The sequence below is a fragment of the Buteo buteo genome, chromosome 3, assembly GCF_964188355.1.
Source record: "Buteo buteo chromosome 3, bButBut1.hap1.1, whole genome shotgun sequence".
Classification (NCBI taxonomy): domain Eukaryota; kingdom Metazoa; phylum Chordata; class Aves; order Accipitriformes; family Accipitridae; genus Buteo; species Buteo buteo.
This window is the reverse complement of record NC_134173.1, coordinates 700,444-725,412: the sequence shown is the minus strand read 5'-3', so window position 1 is coordinate 725,412 and position 24,969 is coordinate 700,444. Positions and strand designations below refer to the sequence as shown.

Here is a 24,969-nt window from a genome sequence, read left to right as displayed (position 1 = left end):
ATGATGGTGGTAGCGCCTCCGGGATAACAGATTTAAGAAGGGGGAAAAGTTGCTGTGCAAAAAACCCCAAACCTGCAGTCAGACAGAGGAGTGAGAACATGTGGGAGAACCAGCCCTGCAGACCCCCAGGTCAGTGCAGAAGGAGGGGAGAAGATGCTCCAGGCACCGGAGCAGAGATTCCCCCTGCAGCCCGTGGGGAGGACCACGGTGAGGCAGGCTGTCCCCCTGCAGCCCAGGGAGGTCCACGGGGAACCAGATCTCCACCTGCAGCCCGGGGAGAGAGGACCCCGCACTGGAGCAGGGGGATGCCCGAAGGAGGCTGTGACCCCGTGAGAAGCCACGCTGGAGCAGGCTCCCGGCAGGACTTGTGGCCCCGTGGAGAGAGGAGCCCACGCTGGAGCAGGTTTTGTGGCAGGACTTGTGACCCCGCAGGGGACCCACGCTGGAGCGGTCTGTGCCTGAAGGACTGCAGCCCAGGGAAGGGACCCATGCTGGAGCAGTGCCTGAAGAACTGCAGCCTGTGGGAAGGACCCATGTTGGAGAAGTTTGTGAAGGACTGCAGCCCATGGTGGTTAATTCATTGAGAGTTTATAATGGGATCCTCACCTCTTCAATGCTTAAAAACTAAAAAAGTTTAAAAATATTATTGGGGTAAAGACTGCTACTGAGATTTTTTTCAAAGTCCTTATGCTGGTCCTGTGAAAAGCTTCCAATGACATGTTATGCTTCAGTGTTGACAAATGCAACAATCTAATTAAAATGCAAATTTTGTTATCTTGGAAGAAAACAGCCAATACCAATTATCAGCAGAGAATGCCCAAGCCACTCACCTACAGAAGCAATAGCACCTGTAACCTTGACAGCCTCGCAAGAGGCTCTCTGAAGCTTCTCCTCCTCTCCTTCCACAAAACCACAGCTGTACGCTACAGAGCTATGCCTATTTCCTCTGCAGGCTGCCCCTGCTTTTGCATGGGCACGTGTTTCGATCAGTTAAAAAAATACAAGATACAGCAATTTGGTAAACTGTGTTTTAATCAAATGTTTTCATCATGTGTTGAAACAAATTATGGACAAAGAAATCTGTTCAACTGCAAGTTAATGTGTTTGCCTGGAGAATAAGTCACGGCAAATTTTCGCCAATTAGAACTACAGTGACAACCTCTGTAATGTAACACTTTGATGTAAGACTGCTTTGGGCTCTGGTTTGTACTAAACTCCCTAATAGCTACCCTTTTAATAGCTCCTTGCAGCAGTCAAACAGGTCACTTCCAAGGTACCTGACAGCAGTCCCATCTACCCTGACAGTTTTATGGCATTCATCATTGTGGTATTAGAACACTTTGTAAATGACATAATCTCAACATTTAGCTTAGCCCTGATTCCCCGCCCCCCCCAGACTTCATGGAGATATTTCCAACAGTTACAACATGAAAAGACAGATCCTACCCTTCATCCTGAAGTCTTGAGAACCATGACATTATACAAGAAATAGCTGTGCTGGGTGAGATCAGAGGTCCCCCTGCACCTGCAGCAGGCAAAAGGAGATGTATGGGGGCAGAGCAAACACATGTACCCAGCTTCCAGCACTTTCTGAACCAGAGACTTTGTAAATGGCTCCTGTGTGCTGAGTTAATGGATGGAGTTAATAGATTTATGATTAACCTCTCCAACACCCTGCTGAACCCATGTAAACAGCACTTCATGGCAAGGAAGTCCACAGCTCTTGCACACAGGGTAGAACGGTTTTCTGTTATTGTCTGACACTTTCCACCCATTACCTAAACTTGGTATCCCCAAATCCTCATAGTGGAAGAGGCAGTAACAACCACGCACCCTTTGCCATGCCATTCATGAGCTTACAGACCTGTATTATGCTTCCCTTCCCTCCCACCACCTCACCTGCTGCCTGAGGAGGCAGGTTCTGCATCTCCACCATCCCTGCTGACCTCCCCAGACCTCTCCCAGTTCTGCTACCACCTTTTTGGGCTGTGAGGACTGGACCTGTGCACCACATGCAAGTTGTAGAAACACCATGGACTTGTACAGTAGCACAATGTTATTCCCTGTTTTGTTTCCCATTTCCCTCCTACTTCCTGACATTTGCCTTTCTGTTGTGACCACTGATGAAAAAGTTGAAGCTGACGTTTTCATGACACTATGAATTCCATACCAGATAGAAATCTTACAGAAACAAACGTTTCACTACACTCAAGTCAAATCTGCTGCTGCCCTTCTGCGTTACAGAAAAGTTTCACTTTCCAGCAATGCTACTTGACAGTCTTCCATGTACAGCAAGAGTGTTCCTGTTGTTCAGTGATTTTAGGAACATGCCAGGAAAAGCGAAGCCTTCTCTCCCACCTTTCAGATCTTTCTTCTTTCTGACGTTTCAAACTTCCTCCAGGATCTATTGCAGATGCTAGAGAGACTAATGAAACACTGGGCTGGAAGAAGAGATGTCGAAAGATAGAAGAGATGGATAAAGGGTGGCTGCACCTGCCTCCCAGCACACTGGGACACAAAGTCTCTTACGCACCGGCTGAGATATTTGAGACAGGTTTCGAAACGTGATAACGCAGCATGTAAAGACAAAATAAGGCTGTTCTGCCACATAGCACCGCAACAGCAAGATTTTTGAGATGCAGGTGTTACCTCCCTCATCCCTCTCAAATCTAATCACTTCCTTCAGAGATGCTATCGGTGCCTACTTTGTGCCCTTCCAATCTCTAATCTCTTCTAAAGGGTCTGTATCTCCCTGATTTGATTTTGTTTCCCTCTCATGCGGATATATATAAAATACGTCTATCTCCTGCGAAACGTCAGCTCGGAAGATAAAGCACAAAAAGCAGCTGGCAAAAGTAGTCTGTGACTAGGATTACAGCAGACTCTCATTCTCTCAGAAAAATAAGTTCATCACCCCTGCTGCTGTCACGATTCTGACTGCTCCCAATCCAGTGCAACCTTCTACTCGCCTCACTACCTTTGGACGCTACTGAACCGAGTCCAAAAGAGAGTTTTCAATTACAGAAGAAAGATTCAGGTAGACCCAATTTTAAGAGCAATTTGGGACCCTGAAGAACCATGTACTATTTCTGTGGTTTATCAATGCCTTAAGATACTGACAGCTAGAGAACAATGGCAAATATCCTAACAGAATTCCAGTAAATGTGTATATATATGACAGGGAGAAGAAAAATAAAGGTATTCATCCATTTTGTGATTTTACCTAGCTGCTACGGGAAGCAACAAAAAGGCAGTGTGTGCAATGTGCTACCTTTCATGAAAGCAGTGTTTTGGTCATGCTAGATAGAGCCTTGGTGCTTTTAAGAATAATAAAACCCCTCGCTCTGTTAGGGTCATGTTTTGTTAGATGCACAAGGAACTGACAGATTGGAAGAAAATCTGCCAAGGGCAAAACAATTAAAAATAACACTTTGCCACCTAATTTAGAAGGATGGGTACAGCAGCATCTGCTGTGAGTGGACAGACAGAAGAAAGCTCAGTGGAGTTCTCCTGTAACTAAATGGGGTGATCATGTCCCCAGTGGCACTGCTGTGACAAAGTGGGTATCATAGCTCCGGCACTTGCTGCAGTCTTAAGTGTGCCTGCGCGTGTGTGCATGTGTGTGTGCACGTGCTTTAATCCGGAAGATAAAACAAGCTATAATTTCACTTAGATTTGGGTTTTAATATTCTGCTTATGAGACTCACAAGCCCTGTTTATGATTAAGTTCTGTTGTATCACTTTTTCATTTATCATGTGTGGCAGCACTATTGATTAACGTTTTCTTCCAGGCCCAGTCTTAGAAATTGGAGAGGTGTCCAAAAATCCCACAGAACACAAAACAAAGCCATCACAGCCACTGGACTGATCCTTTCCACCACTGCTTCTTCCCAAATCTGATTCTCCATCGCCTTGCACTTTGCAGTGACATTAGCATCCCTGGAATGACAATGCCAAATGCTACCTAAACCAGGGCTGCACAGTTACTTTTGCGCAGATAGAAACTGCTTGCAGCAAGGGAACAGTTCATAATCCTGCCGCTGCTGCTGTCTGTCAGCATTGGATTGTCATGTGTATTCAGAGAGCTGAATTTCAGATATCTGCTTTTTGTGTAGTGAACAAAAAGAAGCACAGGAACATCGAACACTACACAATCCAATACCACATGAGCCAAACAGAAAGCCTCAGAGCATAAAAGGGCCCAATTAAATAGGAGGCTCGAGTGCCATAAAAATACACTACATCAAACAACTTCCTTTATCAGAGAAAATATAGAAAGACTTGAATAGTCTACTTAAAATGATTTTCAAAAGTCCTACAACTTGTAAAGGGATATTGTGTTCCACCCAGAAACGGCACCAATTAGACGTGAGCTGAACATTGTGTGTATCTTACAGAAAATTATATCAACACTTAGAAGCCAGCAAGCTGTGCATCAATTTTATGCTCAGCTTTCTTGCAGCTCAGTCACCACCCAGATGATTAGGAAATGAGAGACGCTGGACTTGAATGTGTCGGGAAAACTCACGTCAGATGTCTCGGACAGCAGAAACACTCGGGCGCCTGGTGCTGCTCACCTGCAGCCCAGCTCACCACTGGCCCTGCCTGCTGGGACCAGGTTTTCACCCATGTTATGCTTGCAGAAAGCTGCCTGCCTATGGTCCCACAGCTCTCAGCTCCCCCCTGCACCGGCCGGGTCTGACGGTGAACCAGCCTGGGCTGAAGCCAGCCTGGAAGAGAGGAGGGTGGCTTCGGTTCAGGACATGCCCTGCAGAGCAGCATCCTGCAGAGATGCTCGTGGCAGAGCGGGAGCCGGCAGCTGCATGGGAGCAGGGGTACGCAGCAAAAGCATCGGCTACTTGCTTGGAAACTGTTTCTGAAGCCCAGAGAGAGCGGTCATGTCTAAGAAAACAAACCGATGCATCGCTAGATTTCCCTCTCTCCCAGAAACTGCAGAAGCATTGCCAGGCACCGTGGGGACAGACGGACCGACAACGGTGGTACGACGTTATGTGGGCTGCAGTGGGGTGAGCTGCTGCTTGCCCCAGCACTTTTAGTATGGGGGCTTAAAAGCTCTGCTGCTGAGGTTAACGGGGCCAATCCTTCCCTTTCTTAAGCCGTTTATTCATCCCAGTGACCCTGCTGGGCTCAATGGGGTTGCTGGGGCCTGGTGAAAGACCTGCTCAGCACTAAGGCATCTTCTTCGCATTGGGAAACGTCAGCTTACTCTTCAGACTAAGCAAGCCGTGTGAAATGCCTTTGTTGAAAGATCCTCAACAAGTTATCCTAAAAACTATTATGCAAATTTAAATAGACTCTGCACTTCCAAAAGCACGCGCTACAGGCCAGTAATTTAATGCATCAGAGACGTGCTGCAAACACTGGAACTAAAAGCACATTTTAATTAGCCAAAACACTGCAGCACTGGTGGGCTCTAGCCTCTATCAGGCAGGTTAGTTAGGTCACTGAGAAGTGTACAGTAACTCAGTCAGTAATGCACAGGGTTGTATGTGTCCTGAAACACATCCTAAATGCAGGATGCTAATGAAGGAAGAGATTTTGAGAATTATTATGCAAAAAGCCCTAAAGACTTCAACTAAATTGAAAGCTAAAGTAGTACCAAAGCACAGTATAATGCTGCTTTGGCAATGAAGTGCAATCTAAATCAGTATATTTTTCCAGTCACTATAAAACACTGGTTAGCAAGAATACGGTACACAAGCATGGCCAGTAGCTACTTACTGCTACAAGGAATTATTCAATCAAACCAACAAAACATTATCAGTCAAGCATCAGCCATTTTTTTCACCCCATTCTAGAATAAATACACTGAATACTGTTAAATCAAGGGTTATCTTTCTTACTGAGAACAACTTATATCAAAATACTGAATGTAGAGTCATTCAATTCCAGCAAGACTGTTACATCAGACAGTGACAACTCTTTCAATTATATAGTCCCCTTGCAAAATTAGGTGTTTTATAAGGGCTTGGTTTGGCTTTTTGTTGTCATTTTGGCGTTTGTCATCATAACAGATGCTTTGGGGTTTTTTGTTTTAGTTATGACCTTAGGGGCTTGCCTACACAGGCAGATTTCTAGCCCCTCATCCAAGTTCAGTAGAGTTGGTTTGCTCTGGTTGCAGTTGTACAGATGTACCTAACATGTCTCTCTCTAGGTAATCTGCTGAAGTGATACACACTAACCTTACTCATACAGACAAGCTGTGAGCAACATTGTCAGCTGCAGGAAAAGGGAACAGAAGTTGAGACTCTTAAAGGGAATAAAGTTTGTGCAATAACAAGTAAGTGGTCTGTCACATCTGAACTGCTCAGCTTCGTACTCAGAGAGTTAGGTCCTGTGGCAGTTTCTGGACTGTATCTGCAATGTTGTGCTCATTTTATCCATTTCCTTTGAGTTACATGACAAAAGGTAAGAACCCAGCAGAGACCAATCCCAGTGCAACTGTTACTTAAAACATAAACAAACAGTTCCACAAAGGACTTTCTTTAATATATACTGAAGACTGACCACCTTCTCTCCCCCTTCTACCTTTCTTATATAAAATGTTTCCAAAAATCTGCCTCCTAAAAATAGATAAATAGTACCCTTTATTACAGGGATAGAAGTGATAGGGATCCATGCTGAAAAATGAATTGTAATTGTTGACATGTCATACATCCCTTTAAAATATAATGAATTCTAACAACATCCTTTGCCATGCATTGTTAGCTTCATTGACTGAAATAAAAAGCTGTACTTCTAAAAAACAGGTGTAGTGCATGGAAATCAGAATGGAAACCAAAGAACTTCTTTACTCACCAGTCCTAATGAATCACTACTATCTTTAGGTGTGAAAATTTACAAAATACACAGTTGTAATTGCTGGTTGCTTTAACATGATGCTAATATTATGTGAATATATCTGTAAATAACAGAGATGTTAAGTTTTCCTAGGAAAAGTTATTTATCAACTTTAAGATGCACCTAAGTTATGCCGCAACTGAGAAAAATCACAGTATTTTTATGAGCAAAAGAGAGTTTATGCTTTGTCCTCCATGCTGCTGAATCAATAATTCTACCTTTTCTTTCCCTTTAATGATTGTCCCCTGGTGGTTATGAAACACAGCACTGAGAGAGCTTGCTTTGGAAAGACTGTATTTTGTACCCGTTCAGGAAGCCTAAGAGAAAATATCAGAAAAACGTTGCTATGAGAGCACACCCTTCCCGCCCCTGGTACCCTGAGCAACCCTGCTCCCACAGCCGGCCAGGATGCGACCCAGGGAAAGTCTGGCGTTGGTCCCTACTCCAGCTCACTCCTCCTGGACAGCCACAGCCTTGGAGGTAAGTCACTCGGCACCCAACTTTGAAACCTAAACCCAAGGGATCTGGTTGAAGTCAGCCATCTGCGGCCCCCATGTATGAAGAGGAAAGAAGGGGCACCTCCGGGGGGCAAGTCATCGCACCTCCTTCAGACAGGTGCTGCCACAGCCTGGTCTACAGGTTGTCCCCTTCACCAGCACGGAGATACCCTCCTTGCATTTCAGCCCAATTTCTGACATGGGCTTGTATCGCTTTCTTACCTTACAGAGGTCTTGCACAGAATAAAGGCTGAGATGCTAAAATAGCATAGCAATTTGGACCATAGAAATACTCAGGATAGGAAAGGGTGCACCAAATAATAGTTATTATTCTGCTGATCAGGAACTGTCAACAAGTCAGAGCTGCAAATGTAAGACACCGTTCCTGAGGAGACCTCACAAACCCAACTTAGGACCACGTCTAAAGACAGCTGTTTAGAAATGCAGCCAGGTACTAAGTAAATCTAAATATATTAAGCTGCAACATGGAAATCCCATCACTGACTATCAGAAGTTAATTCCCTCTCGTTTCCGTTTGCATCGCCCTTACACAACTCATGAATCAACAACTGGCTAACAGAGATGCTTTGGGGTAGGAAGAGTGGGAAAACAGCAGACAGAAGGGTGATTCATTGCAAAGGCAAAAGAGTAGGAAGCCACATGTTGGAAGAAACCAGATTAGTGGGATTGCAAGCAGGAAGGAAAAAGGCAGGAAAGCAGGCAGGGCAACTGGCAAAATGATTTTAAGGAATCATCTCTTTGTTGAGATGGAAGGAGATGATTTGAAGTGAGAGACACGAATTACTAAAGATACAGGAACCAGTTTTGTTAAATGCAAAGATTGCCTCTGCAAGTTACACAAATCCTTTCATCTCAGAGAAGTGCAGCAGCACAGAAATTGCAGGGGCAGACATAAAAGGATATGCACTACACAAAAGAAATCTTCCACACAATATTGCTCAACTTCTTCACTTCTGATGTCTGAACCCAGCACTTATTTTCCCATGTGCTGCTAAGTTAAGACCACCATTTGATACTGCAGTGCTCTTCTCCTATGATGTTATTAGTGCACATTCTTTCTTTCCATTACACAGGCATGTGAAATCGGCAAGAGCACAGCAAAGGAGTCAATCCCCATAGAGCAGCCAGATTTGTACATACGTGGATGGATGTCAGCTGGGTCAGGGTCTAGTTAAAGAAACGTAAGGTGAGGATGATAAGCTGTATGTTTCCTTCAACACTCCCACTGCAACTTTTTAAGAGGTATCAATGGATCTAGTTTGCATATTTAGCCATCAACCCTAATGTGAGACGGCGGGATGTTCTGTCAAGGAAGATGCAACAGTTCATCCCAGTCAGACAGCAGGATACAGACACACACCTTCAAAAGAAATCAGGGCTCATCTGGACCCTGCCATTTTTAGCCAACACAAGCTCGCAATCTAAGCAGCCAAAATTCATATAATGGAGGTTGCAAAGATGTCTGCTCCTCTAAGAAGGAAGAGACACGAGATTCCCAGTCAGTGGCTGAACTATTTAAATGTCCTACCACTAAGCCAAAAGCAGGAGAGGATGCAGGCACTACCAGCATTACTGAAGCTCCTGTTCACAGGAGCAGCCATCAAGCTCTGGGAAAAGTAAGAAGTCAGATCAGGCCTTTCATTAAATTAACAGTCTGGAAAACTCTGTCCCAACAAAAACTACGCTGGCTTCCAGGCAATGGCCCACAAGATGGCCAAGCTGGCACTGGGAGGCTGGGCTGCTTCCTAGATCTCTCTTTTCTTTTTTTTTTCCCCATCAGACCTCTGGAGCAGTTACTGAGGCATGAAAGCTAGTCTTTGTATTTACAGTAACAGAATTATTGTGAACCTATACTTTAATATTTCCACATAGTATATGTTTCTTCTTGTAAAATTATCTCCAAAGGCAAGTATTATGGGAAAAAAAGTAGTTCGGGGGGAAAAACAGCTGGTGCTTTTATACTTATCTGAAAGCTATGTTTGTTTTCTCCTTGGCAAAACCAGAGCCTTACGAAATTGTAAATGATTCCCAAGACACTTTGAACTGATTTTCATAAAACTCAGACTAGTGCACTAGAAAAAGAGTAGTAAATAAAAGTGGCAAAACTGAAAATTACTTTTTACTTTTCTAATGAAGTTATAACTCCAAAATGCCCTACAACCAACAGTTAAGCACTTGATTTATGATTACAATGTTATCTACTTCATCTGTCTTTGGGGTATTCTTCTCTGTGATGATAAAAATGATCACTGCTCACCTGCTGCATGCACAGCATAAGCATAAGGAAGACCTGGGAAGCTGGTGTGGAATACGTTACCAGTTTACAGAACCCCCCTAGAAGACGAAACTAAATTAAAAGGAGGAGCTCTTAATTACAGAGTGGATCAAAGTGTTGTAAAATACGTGGGATTTGGAGACATGGAAAGGGGATGTTTCCTGGAGAAGAATCGATGTCCTAGCAAAGGAGGAATATCAGCCCAAGAGGAAGAAACCACCAGCTGCTCTGACTTGTTCCCTTTTGCAAGGTGTGGTTTATTCCTGTCTTGCTCAGGGGCTTAATTTACAAATACTCCCTTTGCACTTGATATCAGAAGCTTTAGTAGCACAATACATACTTGTAATTACAACCATTAATGGATTAGTAATTTCTTTTCTCATTCTTTATGTCAAGTATGTGTGTAATCTATGCATGTGCCATTGAAATCCGTGTATTGATGTGCATTTAAAAAAAAGAGTTCTGTAAGGAATCTTTGTGAAACGAAAGGTTTGGATGGGTTTTCAAGAGCAGATGGAGAAGTGGTCAGGAGAGGAGGAGTTTTAAGGGGTCTCATTTCCACTAGAGAATGCATGAAGACTGGAGGACAGAAGATCCAGTCCACAAACAGCAAACAGCTTAAGAATCATACGATATCTACACTGATTTCCTTCCCTTTTTATTTGTACCTTTTTGTGCTTATTGCATTGTAAACTCTTTAGGGCTGAGGCTGTTTCTTGCAAATTTTTTTTGCATAGGACCTTGCAAGTTAGAGGCCCAATCCTAATTTGGAAATTAATCACAATAATTATGATCAACATTTTCTTTCTATAGGACCATTTAAGGCTTTGCCTGACAGTCCAAATACCAAGTGTTAGTTATTTGACATCGCTACTAAACTATGAAGTAACAAATCTCATTGAACAGTGACGGAAAGTCAAAACATAAATGAATTCTCTCACAGGTGTGTTAGAGATGAAGGAAACAAAGAATGACCACAGCAGAAGAGCTTTCAGGGCTCTAACATTTGTATCACAAACATACCCACACATGGTAACACTCAAAAATTAACAAGGTGGTTCTGCAGTGATGGAGTTACATACGCATCTGTATCCACCAAACACTAAAAAGCCACTTGTAGTGCTGTGGGAGCTGGCAAATATTTCAGCTTCCCCACAGGCTCCGTGACTCTATAAACCTTGCTCATGCATCCCCTCCTCTGTCTTCTTTCCAAAAGGAAGAGGGACAGCCTTTTCTGTCTCTTCTCCTCAGCCAGCCCCATCCCCTCCACCGTGTTAGCTGCTCATCTCCACGCCTCCTCTACGTCCACTACAGACTTCCTCAGGTGCAGAGACCAGGACTGCACACAGTGCTCACATGTGGATGCATCGGTGGGGAAAAAATGGCACCCTCTATCTTATTTTCATGATCCTTCTTGATTACGGACAGTATTTCTGATTATGGGCAATATTTTGTTGGCTTTGTTGCCTGCCACCGCACATCGAGCTGGTGATTTCAGAGACCTCTCAGTGACCACTCCTGAGCCGCAACCACTGCTTCCCAGTCTAGCACAGAGGCACCATCTAGATTATTTACCCTATGGGCATCACCGTACACTGAACCTTGTCTGTCGCCTTTTTACCCATTCCATTTTGTGAGCTACTTTTAGAGATGTTTGCCACTGGCACAGCATCTGACTGTCCAAAAGAGCATCATACCATCCAAAGCCGTGGAAATCAACTGCACACTCCCTGCTACCAGTCCACTGATGAAGACATTGATTCCCCCAGGAATTGACACAAAAACACCTTGGCCCCCATGCTCCTTGAATTTTGCTTTATTGGACCTTCTTTCCATTAATGTATCTAACCATTTTTCAAAACCATGCAAACTCTGGACAGCCAGGGGAAACCATGGCAATGACCTCCAGAGTTGCACTCTGCCATGTACGAGAAAGCACCTACATCCCTTTACTTGCTTTGAGCCTTCACCTAATAATTTCATTGAGCTAGACTAGTTCTTTTAATGTGAGAGACAGCAGAGGTGTTACTCAGAGGATGAACAGCTGAAGTTCTTGGTAATAAAGATTTTCTGCTTTACAATGCCTTCCAGCCAAGGATTTCAAAACATATCTTGGGACTTACATGCTGCAAGATTAGCCAGAGGTCTATAAATTTGTATTTTGAGGATCTGTTCACTTTCTTAAGCACAAGAAGAGCCATGATTTTTAATACATTTTTCCCCTTACATTTTGGAAAAGGAAAAATCACCTAAATTCCTTAGATGAAAGTGACAATTTTGCTTAAAATTGCAGTACAGAGACACTAACCAATTTCTAACAACCATTAAATATACTCTTGCTATCTAAAGAGCATGTGGAAATAATGTTTCCAGTATTATTATTATTTACAGGCTAACAAGGGATTGCAATTACAATAAAAAACAAATTTTTAAGGGAAGTCTTGACCATAATGCTGTGAATAAGACCATTTAAATGCTTTAAAATAGACTAAAGCACTTTGGAATGGAAACTTTTATACAGAATTTGTATCATTCCGGACGAATTACATCAAGGAATACAATACATCAAAAAGTCTCTTCCCTCAAGCATGAGTGTCTGTTGATTCCTACTGTATTAGGAACACTGCTCCAGGTAAAAACATCCCAGCAGCAGGGCAAAATAATCCAGTTGCAAAGATAAGATTCTCTGAGGGAATCACATGCAAACAGAAGCAACGGCTCTTCAAAATGCCAGCAATAAAAAATACAGTTAAACACATCTTCATCTTTGGCTAGTGCTGCAAATGCCAGAACTGTAAAAGCATACTGGGACTAAGTCAAAATACCCTAATCATGATTAAATAATCAGATTGATAAATTTAGATTTCAGATTTTAAGCCTTCCTGGCATGTTGTGTCATCTTCCCTGAGCACAAAGTCTTAGCAAATAAAACAACTCTACACCTGTAATTATGAGACTCATATTTTAGCTAATTATGGCACATTTATTCATATTAAATAAAACTGTGTTGACAAGTAATGATTGAATGCAGATACTGACAAGTCAGAAAGGGGTAAACTCTTAAAATAGGATAAAATGTCAGATACAATGGAAGGCAACAAGAAAAACATTGCTTTTTATCTCTTTGGCACTTCTTCTCCTTAGCCTTCACTTCTTTTCCAAGTGGAGCTTTTAAAAGCTGCACACAGTCACTTATTTTTCCCAATAACTAATCTCTCGCAAGTTCTTCCTGCACACAACATTGCCTTTAAAACACCATTTCTAACACAGGTTTCTGGTTAAAAGCCAGATTCCACTTCCAGGCTGTTAAAAAGTGACAAAAAAATATCTAAAGGAGAGGGCTAGCCTGCCTAGCCATATTTGACCATATTCGACTCCCATTACAGACAGACTTCCCATGGCTTGGTTTCTTATTTGTTTGCTTTCTATCAAAAGAAAGATTTTAAGAAAAGCTTCCACCCCTGCCACATTTATTTTTTCCCCTTAAGATGATCCTCTGCCCTGTGTTCAGTTTTCAAATGTGAGTTCCATGAAAAGATTGCAGGAAGATTGTGCAAGGCATTCAACCATATAGGCTTAGGAGAATAGAGCATCTTGGCCACACGGCAATAGAGGAGGAATGGGGATGGTAAAAGAAACTGTGGAAAAATAAAAGAGTGAGGAAATTAAATAAACAAGCAAGCAAGGCTCCCATGCAGAAATGTGCATGTCTGCACGTTCAGGAAACCAGGCCCAAGGCATTAGAAAGATTTCAAAAGAGCTCATGCAGTATAAATCAAATTTAAGAGCACCCTTTCTTCCTCCAGCTATGAGGGCATGAGTACCTCACATCTAAATGAGTTTTCTCAAATCTAACTCATTGCCAAGTCTATGTGTGTTGCAGTCCTCAGCGTAGCCCTCAGCACATTATTTTTTCTTACCACCTAAGTAGGTGCACACAGGAACAGGGCTCTCTGCAGCTTCCTGCAGCAAGCAGCTAAGAAGACTGCAGATGTCTTTTCTGTGTGGGTCCGTAACTTTTAACAGGAACCAGATGATTGTGGTGAAGTCTGCTTTGGTTCCTGAAAATGAGGCAGTGGCAACAGAACTGATTTTTTTTTTTTTTTTTTTTTTTTTTTTTGACATGGGCCTGAGATGAGACTTCACTATCAGTTCCTTCTTGGAGTAAAAAGTGAATATCAACTATTGCTGCAACGCTGCAGCCCAAAGGAGCACTCATCTCACCATTTTTTCTCACAAAATCTGAGCTTTCTAGGGGGTTTTATTAAGTCTATTAAATACTCCACCATGAGTTTATATCTGAGAGGGGAAACAGATCCACTGACCCAAAAAGGGCAAAAAAAAAAGTTGAAAATATACTAGAAAATTATTCTTTTTCTATGTAGAATACGAGAGAAAAAATATTTCATATTTGTTTCCTTCTAAGCAGCCCTCCTTTCAAAAAAGATTTTTTTAAAAACTTAAAGAGAATTTAAGCTTTTATGGTTTTGAAAATTAAGGTCTTTCTGCCTCCCCATACTTCTTTTCCACTTCTTCCTCTTTGATTTTATTGAACATGGGAGGTTAGCTGTGGGAAAGGGAAAAAAGTAGGAAGTAGTTTTAGTAGGAAAACTTTTAAATTTCAAAAAATAAAAAAAAAACACATTTCCAATAAAACAGGTATTATATCAGAAAGATCAGTAAAAAAAAAAATCCTGTGGACACATGCTTCTTTCCTACTTAAAATTGATAAATTTACAAAGCATCTTCCATGGGCCTAAGAGTCCAGTCACTTCTATATGAACCTATAAGTATAAGCCTATTGAGATTATTACATCCGATACTGAAAAACAGGTGCCTCTAGGGTAGAGCAAAGCTGATACAGTGCCATCAGCAAGACTATATCAATACTTTAGGAACAAAAACTGCTCAAGATGAAATCTGGCCAACAAACGGGGATGAACACACCAGGTGTTACACCATGCATGCATGCCTTCCCAAAGAAAGGGCCTATGGCCATCCAAATGCTTCCTAAATCCCCCTCTTGTGAGCTTGTTCCATGACAGCAATCCCACTGCAGAACCAGTATCTTTCTGCATTACTGCCGCTTATCCTGCATGCATCAGCACTCCAACTTTTGCTGCCACACAAGACCTTCTGATGTTCTTCCACAGAATGGCTTCATATACTGTAAAATGACAAAGGGCCATGACAGAGGTCACTTTGACAGGAGTTATAGTAATTTCATGTACATTTGACCACAAGGGACTGACAGGTTGGAAAATCATCATGTCATGTCAAGTATGAATTCTCTGGTGCTTTAAACTTCCAGAGATCCCTCAAAGGACATGTTATTTTCTATGTAGGCTTTTGCTTAGCTGCTTTAACAGTATGAAGGATGAAACCTTTTGCTCTCTGAGCCATCTCGGTAGCTGTACCTTATGGCACTGCTGTGCAGCACGCTGTGTCCCAAGGACCCCATTCCCCACTCACCCAGCACAGCCTTACAGGTGGGGTGCGCCGCGGACCCCATCACCACGCACAGCAGCATCTCTCTCTCCCCATGAACCCCGGAGAGTGGGCTTCTCTTGACAAGACCACGTGGTGCAAGCCTCTGCTGACCATGGTGCAGTGTGGGCAGTGCTGATGATTCTGAAGACCAAACAAGATGTCAGACTTAGGGTGCATCTACACATTCAGTCAAATAGGACACAGGACAAACGGAGGGAAGGTTTTTTTTAACGAGGGTGGGAAGCAGGGGAGAACAGAATAGGCTGGCTTCCCAAACTCACACCATCAAAGCTTTTTTACTTCACTAATATGTTATATATGGCTATGATAATTCAAAAACTGATCAAGTACAAATAGGAACATATACTGCTGCTTGATATAATAATTTCTATATGTATTTGAAGCCTGCATTTCCAATGAACGTATCAAGTCAATAACATTCTACAGAGGCTTTGCATTGGTGAGAAGACACTGGAGTCACATTCAACCATGCCACTCAGAAGAGAGATCACCCACCCCAACTTCTGTTCAATAAATGTATCAGTCTTAGATAATACAAATAACTTACATCATTGTTTCTGTGTTAAGGTGGCATGCACACATACAAACATGCTCAAATTATTAGGAAATTTAAAATAACCTATCTGTGCAATACGAAATGAAGCACCTATGCACACATATATACAGACAGAGGACCAGCACTGAAAGCAACTGAAAAGCAAGAATGGTTGCTTAACTGGAAATTATATAGAATAGTAATATTTAATGCTCTGTCAGAGACCCTAATCATGATACAATGTACTACTGTATAATAAAACTTTTTCTGCCATAATTCACTGTCAAGCAAGAAAAAAAAAAAGATGAGGGAAGAGAAAGAGATTTCCATTCCCATCATTTTAAACATAAGGTAGTTCTAAAATCTCTTTTTTTTCAAGGTCGCAAGGAAACTCTGGCAAAGCAGAGGTTTGTATGAGCATGTTTAGCAGTGTTCATAGCATGTGAAAAACAAGCCAGATCCATGGCTGTTATACACCAGATTATCTCCACTGACTTTCAAGTATGAGCTTGAATGACTCGCATTAATAAAGCCCTGCTGAGAATGCAGACCAATCCTATTTTGCTGCATAGCTGTTAACTATATGATTATGAATGGGGGCAAGATTTAAGTATTTTCTTTTTGAAGGCAAGCTTAAACTTTCAGTATATAACAAGCACCTTTGCAAATGGAAAAGAAGGAAAGCTAACTGTGTCCCGCCTGGTGTGATAATAGATTAGCACACTTGCAGGCAAAAAACCCTGGAATATCTACATATTTGGACAAATGTTTGTTGGGGAATATACTCCTTTTTGTGTTTGTGAATGCACACAGTGCTTTCACTGTTCTCTTGCAGAAACTTCAGGAATTCATATGCCACCTCCACATCCCTAAAAGCACAATGACTGTTACCAATTAACAGTGCTATAAACTCTCCCTTGCCAAAACAAAACCTGATTCACAATCTACTCATCCAGCATATAGGAGAAGGAAAGTATCAGTTGGAGACAGCTCCTGCAATGCAAACGTCTCCTGCCAGGACCAAGTTATGGATGGATAGCCAATACCAACAGGAAGACTGGAAATTCAGTGGATCCCAAAGTAGCTGGGAGCTTTTAAAATGAGTTTGCATCCTTTCTTGCCAAATCAGTCATAGAATTATTTAGTTCCCCTCTGGTATTTCAAAGTTGTTATCCATAGATACTTATATTAATTTTTTTTTTAATTTAAATATTTTTTTAAAATTTAAATAAAAATGTCTCTAGCATATATATGTATATATAGGTCAGTGCCATCATTAAGAATTACATCAGGCTACCACTGAGAGGTGGTCATCAAGGCCAAACCAGAACTTACAAACAGGCACAATCCAAAAAACAACCCCCAAATCTGTCACTTCAGGCTGTAACATGTTGAAATTTCTAATTACAGCCAGCCCACTGACTAAAACAGACTGGTGGAGGACACCTACCTGTTTAGAAGCACGGACAGAAATATATTTACCATGTATTATGGCAGCCTTTCAGTGGCATTTTCTGCTCAGGAAAGCTAGGAGATAGAGCAATTAAAGCAATTATAGAATACATACCAGGGGACATTACTATGGGGACTAAGCTGTGATCCTGGCATTAGCTTGTTACAAGTAGATGATTTTACACACAACTTATACCTTCTCCTTGTCAATGAGGTATTGACATGACATCAAAACTCACAGCAGCAGCAGGGTTTTCAAAATTCAGAATATGTGTATGCACAGATATACATGTGTGTATACATATATACATACACACATACATAACTGTATGCTGTGTGTATTATATAGTACATTATCATAGAATGTATTGTACATATAATTATTATATATTACACTGTATGTCTACATTGCAGAAAGTATAAAGAGAAAGATAGTATTCTAGTTAATATTCTAAACCAGAGAAAAATAATATGTATATGGTTAAAATATTAAAATATAGTAGCAAACAGAAGACTGCCAATGACAACTTCTTATTTTACATACTTGCCAAGATTTGGGGTTGCTGTACTATGCTTCTTTACAAACAACTCAGTTTTTTTCTAACACTAAAACAGTGTACAATTTGCAGGGATATACACGTGCTCTAGCTGTCCATTAACCAGCCTAGAAGAGGAACACCAAACTCTGTGGGAAGGGTCAGGCCACCAGCTCTGCATGGTTCACTTTAAAGCCGTTATTGCAAGAGAGCTCAGCTCTGTCAGCGTTCCCCTGTCCATGGTACAAGCTGAATACTTGATCCCAAGAGTAAACATCCGGCATGAACACTCAGAGCAAAGGAAAGCAGAAAAAGACTGACAAAGTCTTTGTTCTGCAAGATGAAATTTAAAGTTATAGGCTTAACCATGACTCGTTGGGGTTTTTTGTTTGTTTTGTTTTTTAGAAAACACTATGCTATCCAGAAAACACCAAATGAGCTCAGCCTCCCTTACAAAATAAAATAAATGAGCACACAAGCACGGACTTCTTTTTCCATGTAGCTAGCACAGCCCTCTCTCACTCACACTGCGTCGGGTACCTCTATTTTGACAGCGTTGTGCTGGAGCAAAGACAACTGCACACAAGAGAACAAGAAGACAACTGAGATGAACTCAATCTTAGTTCTTTAGCCACTTGTCTTGAACCTTTGCCTAAAAGAGAAACTGCAGCTCTTTTAAGGAGCAGCAAGTCCACCTGGTTCATCTTACAGGTCTGACTGAGGCTCAGGACCTTCTTGGGATGTCATGCCGGGCAGCCAGGAGCAGTGGTGGAGTCTGATCCCTGCAACAAATCGAGCTGCTTGCTCCTCAAAACTAAAAAAAAGGTATACTATTGGGCACGTGCTTATGGGCAGTTATTGCAGAGGACATGATATCTGTAATCACTTGTCCAGAATCACTATAATTTGCGAAAGACTATTAGCAGAGTCTGTGGTCATCTTACACTAATTATGAAATACCCATTTTAATTCCTTCCTCCCCTTTTAAGGAAGTAATCAGAAACTCTAATAATCAAATTAAAGAAAATAAAGAACAGTGCAACTCTGACAGCATCCTGTACAGGAAAACACCAGTTTGTAGCTCCTTGCCTCTGAAACACTGAAAACTATTCACTGATGTTTAAACCACCTTAACCACGACCTTCATGCAGGATTTAAACGTAACAATGCCATTCAAAGAAAACTGCAAGGAAAGAAATAATTACTCCTGGGCTTCCAATTTTAATTAATGCTTCCTGTTATAACAAGAATAGGGTATGATTAAAGGGTGCCTGGCCAATGGAATTTCATACGGCATGCTTATTTCTTACAGTAGCTTTTACCAAGTTGTAAAACTGAAATCATTAATTTAAACCCTTAAAATATCAACATGAAGTGTTTACTACCAAGTCTTAAAAATAATTGGGTCATTATCATTAAAAGCTCCTTAACTGATTGCAACTTGAAAGTGCTTGCAGTGGTGGAGATGTGATGTGTAAAATGAACATGGTTTTAATCCCATTTTTAATGCTATGTGATCTAAACAACCAAGACATCAAAGACTGCACATTTTCTAACAGAGGGTTTTTCAGTTTAGTGACATACAGTTTACCACTGCACTATCTTCTTTGTCCCACACCTTTCAATCTTCCCATTTATTTTAAATTACATTAAACCTGCAGCAAAGACAGACATGCAATCCTAAACCTACGGCTGGGTGCACAATTCCTGCAGTGGCAAACCCCTGTTCAGGGCAGCCAGCATCGCCTCACTCAGAGGTCACTTTATTTCCTTTTCAAATAATCATTAGCTTCAAAGCACAGGCAAATGAGTCAACATATCCTCTAATTATCAGTAATCCAAAGATGACTGCCAGAGAAAACAAATGACAACTCTGAAATGCCAATGCTCCACTGCCGGTTTTGTCCTGATTTCCACCAGAGCTTAACAAAGTTGTCACCAGCCGTTCTGATGGCACATCTGACTACCACACTGCCACATACTAATATATATCCTTTAAACCACAAGGCGGTTTATAGATGATTCAGTTCTACCCCACACCGCGTGACGGTGGCTTCCCGGTGCCGCAGCCGCTCCTTGGTGAGCGCTGCCGGCTGGCTCCGCTCCCTCCGGCACCGCAGCGGCTCATGCCCTCAGCTCCAGCCACACATGCTAACACCCTCTGCAGCCGCATTAGATTCCTCTCAGGTGTTGCCTTCTACATTGCCAGTTGTTTCATGCTACACGAGCTGCTGGGTGTAAGGTTCACCCCGTTTTGCTAGCCAGGACTCCCGGAAGCCAGAAGAGGAGGTAGCAGCAATCCATGTGTGAAGAACTTAAGGGAAAGGGGTTCCTGCCCCAAAACCCACCACATCTTCATGGGTGAGCAGGAGCTTAAAAAGTGCGGAAAACCGCAGGCCAAAGATAGGAAACGGAGAGGCCCGAACGTCTTGGAGAAAACTGGGCAGCACCGCAGGGAACCTGAAGCCTTACTTGAAGGAAGGGTGCGGGACCTCTCCCCAGTTAAACCTTTCCAAGCTACCAACACCTCAGCTGGGAAGGCACAGAAAGATGCTGCTGTCTCCTATGGTGGGACACACTCCAAGTCAGCTGTTGACACACAGGACAACAGCTCGGTAGAGAGTTAAACTCAGTCTGCAGAGGTGAAAAAGAGAACTTCTGAATAGTTCAATATCTTGAACACCTTCAGCACTAAGAAGTACTGAGTTACAGAGCACCTTCACACACCAAGACGGTGTGTACGCAAACCCAGTGTCACCCTCTTCCTCCCATTCTCCTTATGCTTACACAATTATTTATTTAAGATGTGAGTTGTTCAGAGCAGGGACTGCCTGCTTTCTCAAGTCACAGTTGCCTTTCTGCTATCAATAAACACAAAATAAAATAACACAACTGTCTTTCCTGTAAAGCAGATATAATATAGGGATGTGGGTCACTTCATTATTTTTTTTTTTCTGTGGTGAAATGCAACTGCTGACATTTATTACACGTAGCAACAGAAGACCTTGTCCTAGATCAGGATCCTGCTGCAGTGCTGTCGTCCTGTCTTGATGTTTTCTTCTTTGGTTTTGGTGTTTTGCTTGTTTGGTTTTTTTCCTTTTTCTTCAGAGATAAGTTTAGAAAACAGTCTATCCTAATTTCAGTCTGTTAGGACTGTATGACCACCAGCCATGCAACACAGCCAAATCAGACTTGGTAACTAACAGCTCTATCATTGTATCTACATGTCTATATACAGGACAAGGAATTCCTTTCTTGCAGTTGTGCTAAGTAAAATCTAAAATTGTTAAAATGGCAATCTGAATTCTCCCGTTCTGCACAACTGCACATAGCAGAAGCCCACAGGAAATATTTATAAGCATACACACAACTCAACACATACACTGGCTATTTTGAAAACACTAGAAATAGGCAATAACCCAAATCTACATCTGGATGAGATGCCCTTGGGTCCCCGTTCCCTGAGTTTCTCACACTCAGGATGCTTGCCCTAGACACTGAAAATCTGTGAGTCCATAAAGTACATCACACAGAACGTCTGTGTGATGTTGAACTCAGAGGATACTTTACATATAGGGCTGCATCTTACAGCTTCTCCTCTCTCCTCCACTCGCCTTAAAATAAAAGCTGAACCAATTTCCCTGTGATTTTTGTGCTTGCAAAAGACAAAATGGTATCTTTACAACCTGCAGCACTGAAACCTTTTGCCACCAATGAAAAACATCATGTCTGTTTACCCAGGAAAAACAACTTAGAAGTGAAATCATTCAATCTTTCCTTAAGTTCCTCTGCTGCTTACAATTAGTTCCAAGGTCATGAAAAATCTATTACGACTAAAGGCAATAACTACTTCAAAAAAAACCAAAAACACACAACCAAAAAAACCCTGTGAATTTTCAGCTAATAGTTCTATTTATTGAATACCCCAGTGCCTCTACAGACTACAGATCTCTACCACCAACTTCCCTTTTTTTTAAAATACTTAACTGTGCCAAGCCCTCACCCCGCTTTGTTTCATACATTTTAGATAAAATTCTCCTGCCAAAGCAACAGAACTGTGCCGTGATGAAAGCCACTGTCAGACGCATATAAAATCTCAATAAGCTCATCAATAAAATGGCTGCTTAGCTCCTATCCTAGGAGGAAAGTTTTAAGACACTGATGGATGACTTTGTTGAGGATGATTAAAACAATGAAATAAATCTGGTGCTTGCAGTACTGCAGGAGAGATTCAGGGAAGACAGAGACACATGCACCATGCAGTTTGCTCCTGTCTGCCTTGCAGGGCTATAGCCAGCCAAGCAGATGCAGAGTCTGTGCAGAATATATGGCCACCACGGCTCTGCTCTCCATGCCTCACACTCCCTAATTCTTCACTTGCAAACATTTGGACTTGACCCTGCGGCCGGGTGTATTCTCCCCCAAACACAGATAACAAGAACATACATCAGACTGCAAGTAGGAGCACCTCTTGCCTACCTCACTATGGGTACGCAACCTTTTTCCTTCAGCGTGCCATAGTCTAGTTCTCCCTCTCCCATCTTCCTTGACTCCTTGTCCACCCTTTCTTCCTCTTCATTCTTCTCTCTCATTTTTAACTCATTCCCACACCTTCCATCTCCTTTCTTTAAATCACTTAAGCACTATTTGAACAGTTGGCAGAATTAAAGATCAGGTTAGATGATCAAGAAATATCTTCAAGCAATTATAATTGCTTACTGGACCAGTGTACCAAAACACATTTATCAGGAAAGTAAACAATGTTACCTTGTTCCATATAGCCAAGGTATCCCAGACTTTTCCTGAGTTATCTTCCAAACATAGGAATGATAAGCTTTTTGTTGAAACATTCAACATTTCAATGATTATACTAGAAAAAGCACCCACGTATTCACTGCAGCACCAGAAGAGATGGGTTTACTCTCTCTACAAGTCTGCATGTTTACAAACACAGACATAACAAGGGCTAGCACACTCTGTTTTACTCATTTATGAAATTATTCGGGGGGGGAAGCAAGATTTCCTTTGAGTTTTCCCTCCCTTATTACAGTTTTTCAAAACCTCTATATATCAGCGCGTTCCTGGGATACAATAATATTTTGTTTTCTTTTATCGCTCTAGTGCATATAATCTTTATCACAGCTTGGCACGGCTTTGCTCTGTGCCTCTGCTAATAAGTATAGTTCATACCAGTGGGAAAACGGCCAGTGACAGAATTCAAGCTGCAAACCTGATAGCTACAGACCTATCTCAATCCCGTCAGCAGTCTCAAAGCTCATAGAGAAAATACATAGACTGCACACCTGTTTCTGGTTAAACAAAGAAAATTGGATTTTTATCAGTTTGACTGTCACCTTTTACATAGCACTGTTTTGTCAAGAGCCACTAATGAAAGAGCTTAGCAGCAGATAGAGGACATACAGCTCTGACTGAATTCATAGATTTATCTAAAAGATTTTCCAGCAAGCATTATATTTCATTCTTTTCAGAGCTGAAATGGGATTACAAAGCATGGAAATTGGTGTCTTAAAATATATACCTATATTATTGCATATGACTGAGCAGCTTCATTAATAATGATGTCTCTGAAGATTTCAGTTTTGCACATAGACTTGGTGAAAGTTTAAATATACTGACTGTCTGTAATCGATATTAATTTTGGCTGGCATTTTGAATGCATGTCCTAGGAAAGAATGGAGGGTTTTAGCAGTTTGTATGCTAATATATAACCCAAGAGTTAACATGTTCGTTTCCTTTTTTGTCCATGTCTTGTGTGTGCATGACCATGGACATGGTAGTTGCTCCACAAGTGTTCTTCTCCAACACTACTTCTGTGCGTTACAGAGGTACCATGTGGCTGAACTGCGTTGGAGATGGTTGGGCTGGCTACATCCTGTGCTCATGGAGGTCTGTATAAAGACTTAAAATAGAGAATGCTAGCATTATGATGCTGCACCTTGAAGACCTGGAGGTCTTTCTGAAAAGTCCACCTAACATTTCAGTGGTACCAGAAGAATGAAAGAAACTTCTGAAGAATTTAAAAGAAGCTCTGAACCAACACACAACTTTTAACTGTCCTCTGAGACCATTAAAAGAGTGAGTTAAAAAAACCAGGATGAAAACGAGACTCCCCATAGCAGAGCAGCAGAGGAAGCTCTCCCCATAAAGCTGGAGATGCAAACCCGAGTCTTTTCCCAGAGCCACACCTAAGGCTACTATAAGCAATGCAGCTGCCAGCAGACACCTTTTGGTTCAGCTGAGGAGTCCGAGCTGAACAAATAACATGCTAAGCACATCATTTCTTTGTGCACATGAACTGCAGGAAACTTGTGTGCCTCAAGTGCACTTGCCAGATGGGATAATTAGGCTCAGACAGATCACTGACCTTCCTAATAAAAATACTCCAGAAATGGAGGTTGACTGAATAAATCCGTGTCATGTTATCAAACTCCCAAACAATCCATGGAAACCCATCTATACTGACTCATCCAGCAGCTTGGTATTCCTGTGGGTGCATCTCATGAGGGCTGAAATCATTGGGTTTTCGGTATTCTTAAGTATTTCTTGAATTTTCTTTATGGAAAACAGGCACTGAGAGTTCACTGCTGGGAACTACTCAGCTGTCTTTCTATGAAAATGATGAAAGCATATATATATGCATTTATGCTAAGCTATTCTTTCTTTAATTATCACTCAAGCTGGTTTGTCACACTAAAACAATTTTGGGTAAGTTAAGGCTTTGAGACAGCACAAAATGCAAATGTCATTTCACCTTCCATAAATGGAAGGCATGACAACCATTTAAGTAACACTATTTTGTCCGGGAATATAAAGGTAAATATAATCAAATAATCTTATGTTTGAAAATAAGTTCATTATTTTAGAGTTACAAAGGCCACATGAGACACCATGCTCTCCCTGAAATCAGGCAGATTTCGTTCCTTTCCCCATAAAGTCTATTTTTCCTTCCTCAATGTGTACCACAATGTTCAAACCCGTATTGATGAATAATCACATTCACACGAGGCTACTCTGTTATTTTCCAGGCATTGCCATGTCATATAATTATTTCCATGCCAATATGCCCTAAACCAGAAAGGATTAGACACAGTGCCAATTATTGCTAAGTGCAATCTGCTATGAACAAGGCACACACCGCAACCCCAAAGACAAGCAACTCTGGAAGTTCACAGGCAGAAGATAACAGCAACTCCTCAAGAGTCCCATCACTCCCATGGAGGTTAGGGCTGGCTCAGTGAGCCACAGAGACTGGCAGTGTCT

At 41.7% G+C, this 24,969-nt stretch overlaps 1 protein-coding gene across 3 annotated transcripts in view; it reads right to left on the bottom strand.

The window, feature by feature from the left end:
- VWC2 (von Willebrand factor C domain containing 2) overlaps positions 1-24,969 on the bottom strand; it is a 55,174-nt gene that overhangs the window by 5,971 nt on the left and 24,234 nt on the right. For 2 of the 3 annotated variants that reach the window (XM_075024271.1, XM_075024272.1), the window contains exon 4: positions 15,127-15,285. The exons of the other annotated variant lie outside the window; for it this stretch is intronic. In XM_075024271.1, coding sequence (XP_074880372.1) covers positions 15,127-15,285 — 159 coding nt within the window. The remainder of the gene's footprint in view (positions 1-15,126; positions 15,286-24,969) is intronic. 3 annotated transcript variants of the gene reach the window in all.